The sequence below is a fragment of the Vigna angularis genome, chromosome 3 (assembly GCF_016808095.1).
Source record: "Vigna angularis cultivar LongXiaoDou No.4 chromosome 3, ASM1680809v1, whole genome shotgun sequence".
Lineage (NCBI taxonomy): Eukaryota > Viridiplantae > Streptophyta > Magnoliopsida > Fabales > Fabaceae > Vigna > Vigna angularis.
The window spans coordinates 19,228,608-19,238,781 of NC_068972.1; the positions used below are offsets into that span (position 1 = coordinate 19,228,608).

At 38.9% G+C, this 10,174-nt stretch overlaps 2 protein-coding genes across 2 annotated transcripts; both read left to right on the forward strand.

The window, feature by feature from the left end:
- The first annotated feature begins 3,852 nt into the window (after nucleotides 1–3,852).
- LOC108324202 (pentatricopeptide repeat-containing protein At2g37310) lies at nucleotides 3,853–6,496 on the forward strand. The gene has a single exon (XM_017557065.2). It carries the CDS (start codon nucleotides 3,872–3,874, stop codon nucleotides 5,768–5,770), a length of 1,899 nt encoding a protein of 632 aa, XP_017412554.2. The 5' UTR covers nucleotides 3,853–3,871; the 3' UTR covers nucleotides 5,771–6,496.
- A 1,759-nt stretch (nucleotides 6,497–8,255) lies between these two features.
- LOC108325317 (E3 ubiquitin-protein ligase SGR9, amyloplastic) lies at nucleotides 8,256–9,872 on the forward strand. The gene has a single exon (XM_017558375.2). It carries the CDS (start codon nucleotides 8,625–8,627, stop codon nucleotides 9,447–9,449), a length of 825 nt encoding a protein of 274 aa, XP_017413864.1. The 5' UTR covers nucleotides 8,256–8,624; the 3' UTR covers nucleotides 9,450–9,872.
- Nucleotides 9,873–10,174: the final 302 nt, after the last annotated feature.

A 10,174-nucleotide genomic window follows, 5' to 3' on the forward strand; every position in this document is an offset into this window, starting at 1 on the left:
AAATAGTCATATCACAATAAATAAAATCACTAGTTCTATTAGGTGAAGATATACTTAGAAGTATATTAATCTTATGTTTAGCCGTAAATAGTCATATCACAATAAATAAAATCACGAACATGTTTTATGAATAATGACTATTTATAATACTTAAATGGACCTACTTATTAGGTATAAGTCTCACATGATTACCTTGTTTTAGAGTTTTTTTAGTATGTTTATTTATCTTTACTTCATGAACAATGACTATTTATAATACTTAAATGGACCTTACTTATTAGGTTTAAGCCTTACATGATTACCTCCTTTTAGAGTTTTCTTAGTATGTCTATTATCATTAATTTCTTTTGTAATTTGTCCTTTCGCCTAGGTAGATTCGTACCACAATAGTGACGTTGATTTTATAGCACATGTCGGGGTGTCCTCGACCATCTTGGGGGTTGAGATGTACTTGGTCGAGAGTTTTGTCGAAGTATCTTTGACCTCCTAGGTTAAGGTGTACTAGACATATACGTGTAGTAGCCTCCGGTAAGTCGAGACATGTTAGTTGAGAGTCTTGTCGAGGTGTCTTCGACCTCCTATGCTAAGGCCTACTAGGACAAAATGTACACTAGCCCCTTAAATTCAAGATGTACTAGTTGGGAGTTTTGTTAAGGTTTCGTTGACTGTTGAGACTTTGGCAAGTATACCAAATCGTTTTAAGTAATAAAACCAGTAAGACCGGATATTGTTTCCCAAGAGACTCGTGTCACCACACAATCGTATAATTTCCAACTAACTTAGACTAAATAATGCTTCATAATTTGGGTTTTAGTGCAATTAAAGTAAACATGCAACATAAATGATAAAAGTGATCTTTGATACTTAAACACTTGGAAATAGGAAGATTTGAAATGATATGGAATGATATTGTTGGGGATATGATTTCACCTACTTCACTCTTATGCATAGAAAATCACTTCCTCTTCATTAATATGTCAATGTCAATCTACTAAATTACTCAAACACAATCCCTTGGTAGAGAGAGTCTACACTTCTTTATTAGGCTCCAATCCCTTAGAAGACCTAACAACTATTTCTGCATTAAGAATTGAGATTTAAGACAACCAAAGGTCCTAGTTATATCCCTAGATACTATTTCCTTTAGGTGTTTAATCCAAGTCCAGATTTACCCAACATTTTCCAATATCAAGCAAACCCTAAAATCATGTCACGGGTAACAACTTCACAACAAGTATTAAGAAAAGGAATTAAACACTAACAATCAATGAAAGAGACATATATTCATTCAAAACACAGTGATTTACATAAGAGTTCAGTGGCTACATCAGTCCTCCAACAACAATGAAACTAGCTCTCCATGAATGGAGAACTTGAGCTTACAACAATGGTGGAAATGGAAGAAGGAAGAAGACCCAAGGAAGAAGATGGATTGTTTCCACAGCTCCTAGCTCACCTCCAGGTGCTCCAAATGAGAGAAAACGTGTCTGGGTGTCAAAAGATGCAAAGTTCTTCGCGTTTCTGAGTTAAATAGACCAACTTTGCCATATTAGCATCGCCACTGCTCAGCTGCACCCCAGCGGCAACATTCCAGTAACAGAGCACTCAGCTGCATTCCAAAGTTGATTTTGTTTACTTATTCATAAAAGAAATATAGGTAAAATTCAACATTATCATTGACCTCTTGGGGTTGAGGTATACTAGACATATAATACACTAGCCTTTGCAAGAAAAATTCCATTATCTTAGGTTATTAGACATTCTTAAGTTCCCCTGGTATAGTAGCCCCCAAGCTCTGAAGACTACGGGGGATTAAAGAGGCTTGAAAGTGCGGTGCGAGAATGGACCTGGCCCATGATTGGTTTGTTACTAAAAATAGTGCACCAAACACCTTTGCTACACATTGTTTTCTACTTAGATACTTAACTAATAATGGTATTAAGTCTTGTCTTTGTGACAAAGTACATGGGAAAACATTTATTGAGAGACTAAATCATTAGAACATCTTCTACATAATGTAAGATTAAACTACACTGAAAGCAAAAATGTTTTTGGCATGCTTACCCAATAAAGTTGTCATGTAGCATTCATTGTCAGATTGGGTTGTTAAAGCATCTACCAATGTGAACATTCATTGAAAGATTAAGTTCTTTTTATGCTTATCCAATAAAACTCACAACTAAAGTTTTATCAAGTTCATAATCTAATCTAAATTGAATTGTTTGATGACAAATTTCCAAATAAGGGTTACTTTGCTTCTCATGGTTCATATTTTAGTATTATAAAAGGATGTTCCTAATATGTTTAGAAGTTGTGGTGTTGTTTGGTAGAAGAAGTAAATATGATTTTTTTTATGAGATGAATGCTTTCAATTCCTTTGATGATAATGTAAATTTTGAAGATGAAATGTTTGTCTTTTATACTTTTCCAAATGAGGTTACTATCAAATGTGTCATATCATTAGAATTCATTTGTTGGAACTAAGAGGCACACTTAAGTCATTAGAAGACAATATCTTTTTATATGAATTTTATGAAGATTGAGATGTCTCACGATGTTTGTAGTTCATCATCCACTGATGATAGTGGAGTGATTGATGTTAATCGTTGAGATGTTTTGTAAATAAGGCAATGTAATTTCCATTTCTTTATGTATTTGAGTTTTATTACAACCTTGTGATGGTTTAAATTTGAGCAATAGAATTTGTATTTGTATTTTATAATAGTCTTATAATGATTTAATTAAAAGTAATGAAATTTATATTTGTTTGGTATACTTATACATTTTTCTTTCTTAGTTTTTATTCCTATCTCCTATGGATTAATAAATGAAAGTAAAAAAAAATATTTCAAAACTATAACTAAATATTTTTTCATGACAAAAATATAACATTTTTTTCTTCCCAACTCTTCATTTGAATGAAATATAAAATAAAAATAAATAAAGTCAGAGTTCCAAGTAGTAGCCCAGTTGGTCTTAATGAAAAATAAAATTGGAATTTGTCTCTTAGGAATAAAACGTTAAAAAAAATAAACCGAAATGAAAGATCCAACATTCGTAGGCCAAGCCAAACGGATATGAATATTCGTTTAGGTCTACATATCCATCATCTACTTGTATGTTTTCTTCGCCAACTGAGTTTTTTTTTTATGTTTCTCATGAAACGGTATACAGTAAAACACAAAACTTTTTTTTAATAAGGTTTTAGTAGTTGATGAATTTTTTTATTTTTTTCACATACCAGCGCACACATTTTACATATTATATATATATATATATATATATATATATATATATATATATATATATATATATATATATATAAGGAAAAGAGAAGGAGAAGAAGGGGGTGGGTGACTGAAATTGGAAGAGAAGGAGAAGAGGGGGAGGGAGGAGGAGGGAGGGTGGGTGGGTGGTGGGTGTGAAGGTGGGTGACGGAAATGGGAAAGAGAAAAAATGGGAGGTGGTGGGTGTGAGGGTGAGTGAGGAAAATGGAAAAGAAAAGAAGAAGAGGGGAGGGGAGGTGGTGGGTGACGGAAATGGAAAAGAGAAAGAGAAGAGAGAGAGGGGGGGTGTGGTGTGTGTGCTGGAATGAGGGTATAGAATTAGGGTTTTTAATTAAAAATATAAAAAGTTAATTTAAAAGTAAAAAGAAGAATTAACTTAAGGATAATTTTGGAAATAAGTAAATTGAGGAGGTGCTGGAAGAAGAAGGTGGTGGTGGAGGGAGCATCTTTCCTTCATGGGGCTGCAAGCTGAAAGGCCTTTAAAAATGAATTGGGCCTAAGACCCAGCCCATAATTTATTATTGTTGAATACGGAGCAACGGGTGAAAATTCGAATTTTGCAAGTGCCCTCTATGAATCAATGAATGGGGATCCGTAGCCTGGTGGCTCCGACCCTTCAATTTCAAACTGGCAACCTCAGACAACGGCTCTCCCGCCCCGGCGTCGACTTCTCCGCCTATGGCTCCGCCATTCAGTACTGCTCTGACCACCGCCTCCTCCGCCAGGGGAGGCAGCTCCACGCTCGCCTCATCCTTCTCTCCGTCAAACCCGATAACTTCCTCGCCTCGAAACTCATCCTCTTATACTCCAAGTCCGACCACGCGCGCGAAGCGCGCAAGGTGTTCGACGCGACTCCCCGCAGAAACACCTTCACATGGAACGCCATGCTCCTTGGCTACTCCTTCAACGCAATGTTCCGCGACGCGCTTAATCTATTTGTGTCGTTCACCTCCTCAAACGCCAACGCCTCCCCCGATAACTTCACCATATCCTGCATTTTGAAGACTATTCCGTCGTCGTTTTGTAGCCCCAATTTGGCGAAAGAGGTTCACTGTTTCGTTCTTCGTCGCAGGTTTGACTCGGATATTTTTATTCTCAACGCGTTGATAACGTGTTACTGCAGGTGCGATGAGGTTTGGCTTGCGCGGAAGGTGTTCGACGGAATGTCCAACAGAGACACCGTGACGTGGAACGCGATGATTGGTGGGTATTCTCAGAGGATGTATTACGACGAGTGTAAGAGGTTGTACATGGAGATGTTGACTGCTTCCGGGGTCGCACCCAATGTGGTTACCGCGATGAGCATGATGCAGGCATGTGGGCAGTCCATGGACCTTGCGTTTGGAATTGAGGTACACCGTTTCGTGGAGGAGAATGGAATTGAGATGGATATTTCGCTTTCAAATGCTGTGGTCGCTATGTATGCCAAGTGTGGTCATTTGGAGTATGCGCGGGAGTTGTTTGAAGAAATGCGGGAGAAGGATGAGGTTACTTATGGGGCAATTATTTCAGGGTACATGGATTACGGGTTTGTGGAAGAAGCCATGAATATTTTTCGAGGGGCGGAGAACCCTGGATTGAATATGTCGAATGCTGTGATTTCTGGTATGGTTCAGAATGAAGAGTTTGAAGGGTTATTTGATTTGTTACGGGATATACAGGGTTCTGGTTTGTGTCCCAATGCTGTTACACTTGCTAGCGTTCTTCCTTCTTTTTCGTATTTCTCAAACCTTCGAGGAGGGAAAGAGGTTCATGGTTATGCTATAAGGAGAGGTTATGAGCAAAATGTATATGTGGCAACCTCCATTATTGATGCTTATGCAAAGCTCGGGTATATTCATGGGGCAAAAAGGGTTTTTGATCTTTCACCGAATAAGAGTTTGGTTATTTGGACATCGATTATATCTGCTTACGCTGCTCATGGTGATGCTGGTTTGGCACTTAGTCTGTATAGTCAGATGCTAAATCAAGGAATTCAACCTGATCCGGTGACTTTAACTTCTGTATTGACAGCCTGTGCTCATTCCGGATTGGTCGATGAAGCTTGGGATATCTTTAATTCGATGCCTTCACAGTGTGGCTTTGAACCCTTGGTAGAGCACTATGCGTGCATGGTGGGTGTTCTTAGTCGAGCTGGAAAACTCTCAGAAGCTACACTATTCATTTCTGAAATGGCAATTAAACCAAGTGCTAAAGTTTGGGGTGCTCTGCTGCACGGGGCTTCGATTTATGGTGATGTTGAAGTGGGAAAGTTTGCTTGTGATCATTTGTTTGAGATCGAGGCTGAAAATACTGGGAATTACATGATCATGGCCAATTTATTATCAAATGCTGGGAAATGGGAACAAGCTAGGGAGGTTAGGGAAAGAATGAAAGCAATTGGGTTACAGAAGGTCCGTGGAAGTAGCTGGATTGAAACGAGTGGAGGGTTACTGAATTTCGTTGCCAAGGATGTGTCCAATGGTAGATCTGATGAAATTTAGGCGTTGCTGGAAGGTTGTTTGGTTTGACGAGGGGAGAAGGATATGTTTTACAGGAAGAGTTAGACTACGGGAATGTTCAGTTAATAACTTTATGTGGTAGCTTGTACTGAAATATGGTCATTCATCTCTAGTATAGGCAGAGAAAAAGCGGTCACTCAACTTCTGAGATGCTGAAACTAAATAACACATTTATCAAAATACTCAGCCAAAATATCAAGCTTTACTGGGTGCACTAGGTTAGGAATCAACTCCCCTTTTTATCAAGCCTTACTGTGTATACTAAATTTATGCTTGCTGATTGATAATTTTTCACCCAAGATAGTCTAGGCCTAGAACCGCATGACTCCAGGGAGTACTTGAACATTTTTCTTTTGGGAACTGAGATTCTACCCTTGCTTGCTTCGTGGGTTCAGTTAAGACTGCTTTGTTTGATAAAGCTACTCTGATTTGTCCAGGTAGGTTGTGACTGATGACACAATTCTGTGATTAAGCGAAAAGTTATAGTCTGGCTGGCAGCAATAACTTTTGCCCTAGTTCCCAGATATTATTTTTTGGGCAAAGGAGCTTCCGTGCCGTTAAATACTTTGTTTGGGCTAAAGGAAACATTACTGAAATGGGTCTTGGGGAACTTACCAATTTCCATTGTATCAGTAGTTTGATTTATTGTAAAAGAAATCCACAGTGTGGTCATGTTATGCGAGTTGGGATCCCAAATTTCAGGACGAATACTTTTTTCTTTCTCTTTAACATTTATGATATTTAAGTAGACACGGAGATGGGGACCTAATATTTTTTGTAAAGCTACAACAAAGGGACACTTTCTGTGGAAAATGGCTTGAAGATTTTTGGGAGATCGCCAAATTGGTGAGCTCAGACTTGGGGGAATTCATTCAGCATTGATTTTGACGCTGCCAGTTGGAATTTAACACAATTGTTTAATTTGTATAGTCTTATTTTGTGGGGCTTGTCTTGCATCCACCTGTTCCTTTTCACATCTTTACCCTATTCGTGTCTCTTTTCTTGCTATTAAAGCATCCAAGATCTGTTAAATATCCTTTCCTTTAATCATAGCCTGAGTTGCCAACATTGTGCCCTCTTTCTCAATAATAGGCAATGGGCTAATGGCTACGAGGCATTATATTTTAATATTTTCTCCAGAATGCACACGATCCCAGAAAGCAATTTGCAAGGTTTCCACTATGGTAGGTAGAGACACTGGAGCTTTGAGAAATTAGATGTGCGCATGTAAACAAAGGATGAGATAATGAAGATGCCCAATTCTTCTACATTATTGTATTCGTTTTGTAAATTTGGTTTAGTGACAAGAGGAACTAGCCATGAGCATGGGCCATGAAGGAACTTCCTCTTCTGCTTGTTTTGTTGACCCTAGCAAATTCGGTCGGGAGAAAACATCTGAGAGAAAATGGAAAGCACTAGAGTAAGAAACGTGCTTGCTCTGGACATTTAACGTGTGGACAAACTTTGCCACCATTAGATCACCATGACCACAAGGTCACACCATCTTTATTTATTCCACATTCAACATAATTGTCGTGGATTTTCTACTGCCTTCAATAACTAAATAAAATCCACCTGTTACTACCTACATTCAGGACTGATTGATTTGAAGTTTAGAATTTTTTTTTTTCAACTATTGAACATATTTTAATGTGTTTAAATTGTTTTTAATTGCATATTTTACATTAATCTAGAATTTAAAGGTCAGGATTGTTAATATTTTTCTCTCCGTTCACTACGTATTTGATTATGACTGCTATATGCAACAGATTATTGATGTTCAGAACATTAATGACTAAGTCAAAGAGTATCAGATGGTATGTATTGTTGCTAATGAAGATCTCTTCAGTGTATGTTTCATTCTACCAATCCGTGTATTTATTACTTTAATTTAATATATAACCTGACAATAATACAATTAAACTATTTAGAACTAGAATCATTATTACCTCCTGCGAAGTCAGAGAACTGGTTGTCAGAATTACACATACGGAATGATGAAGTAGAATGTCAAGCAGTGACGTTTCCAATCATATCTTCCTAAAAATATAACGGACAACCGACCTAGAAGATAATAGTCTTATGACGGTCGAAGTTAGAAAAGGAAACAGAAACGGAGGACACATTGGTCAATACAATCAAGAGTGGAAGACATAGTTGTCTATTTATTTGGTTTAATACGTATTTTGGTCCCTCTTTTCGTAGAGTCTGTTCAAATTGGTCCTACTTTTTTTCAAAAGTTCACTAAGATCCCACTTTTCACAAAAACGATGCACGTTAGTCCTTTTTTAGGTTTAATACGTGTTTTGGTCTCTCTTTTCGTAGGGTCTGTTCAAATTGGTCCTACTTTTTTTCAAAAGTTCCCTATTTTGATCCCTATTTTGATCCCTCTTAGTGAACTTTTCGTATTTTGGTGAGCTGTACATTTTTCGTTGAGGTGAACTTTTGAGGGATCAAAATGTACAGCTCACCAAAATACGAAAAGTTCACTAAGAGGGATCAAAATAGGGATCAAAATAGGGAACTTTTGAAAAAAAGTAGGACCAATTTGAACAGACCCTACGAAAAGAGGGACCAAAACACGTATTAAACCTAAAAAAGGACTAACGTGCATCGTTTTTGCGAAAAGTGGGATCTTAGTGAACTTTTGAAAAAAAGTAGGACCAATTTGAACAGACCCTACGAAAAGAGGGACCAAAATACGTATTAAACCCTATTTATTTTAGTAATAATCGGTAATACCCCAACACACTCACCCACGTACATAAAAAGCCATATTCTTCTTCCTCCTCCTCCATGGTCTGAAAAGCAAAGTCCAAAAGCACATGATCCCACAATGGAAGAAACATCAACATCTATCATCATGGCGGCACTCTCCACCCTCACCCCTTCCCAATTCTCAGATCTCACCCACTCCATTCTATCCACTACGCTCCACCACCATCGCCGTCTCGCCTTCCTCCTTTCTTCCCCAACGCTCTTCTCTCTAACCCTCCACCACCTCCACAACCTCTCTCTCTCCCAGAAGACGCTTCTCATCGCCCGCCACCTCCTCTCCTTTCTCCACCTCCTCACTGCCACCTCCCCGTCGCTGTCCACAGCCACGAGGCAGCGCGACCTCGACGCTGCGCTTCTCCTCCTCCTCCTTTGCGAAACGCACAACCACAATCCACATGCCCTCGAGGCACCCTTTTCCCAATGGAAGGTCAACCTCAGCACCATCTTCTCCGATTCATTGTTGACTCTTTCCTTTGCACCCTTTGGGTCATGCACGGGCTCGACGGTGCTGATTCCCTTCGTGGAGACCGTGACGCGCTGCTGGAGACTCGTCGGTGCACTGGAATGCGGCGGAGGAAAGGAATCGGGGGAGGTGGCTGCGTCGGCTACGGCGGTGGTGGCGCTGCCATCGGTGGAGGTGAGGGCCGGTGGGATAGAGTGTGCGATATGCAGAGAGGAGATGACAATAGGGAGGGACGTGTGCGAGTTGCCATGTCAGCACTTGTTTCATTGGGTGTGTATCTTACCGTGGCTTGGGAAGAGGAACACGTGTCCTTGCTGCAGGTTTCGATTACCGTCCGATGATGTCGTAGGAGAGATCCAACGGCTGTGGGAAATCTTGGTTAAAACGGCTGCAAAAGATTCGCAGCTACTAATTCCTTAAGCGGTCATTGCAACAAGAAAAACATCAAATGGTTACAGAATGTGGCGAAAGAGGGGTTGAAGGGGATAGAAACATCTTACTTAACGTTGATTAATGTTTGATTGTTATGTTTTAGTTTGTTACCTAAGGGGAGGTGGGGTCCACAGTTTGGGATTTGTTATTTGGGGATTTTATTGTTAGTACTGGTTGGGTTTGTTTTGTTTTGATTCTGATGTTTTTGAACATAGAGAGGGACTCTTGTGGTAGAGGCGAAGGGTCTGATTGTGTGGCCAAATGAATAGATGCATAGATAGATAAAACTTATAGGTGTGAGGTTCTGAATGTTGTAACATCGTCAACGTATAGGACTCGGATAGATCTATGTCCATAGAATCAGTAATAGATGAAGGGTGATGATAAATAAACACCGTGTTTTTAGCTCCACGTCTATTTACTTCTAAAACAATATTTTTATTTTAAAATAATAAACATTTGTAGGTTAATCAAGTAAGAGAATTAAAATATCAATAGCTTTTAGTTTCACAATGTATTCCTCATTGTTTATTGCAAGTGCAACTTGATTTGCATTAATTGCTAATTTGCTACAAGCCTCATAATTCTTTGGTTTAATACGTATTTTGGTCCCTCTTTTCGTAGGGTCTGTTCAAATTGGTCCTACTTTTTTTCAAAAGTTCACTAAGATCCCACTTTTCGCAAAAACGATGCACGTTAGTCCTTTTTTAGGT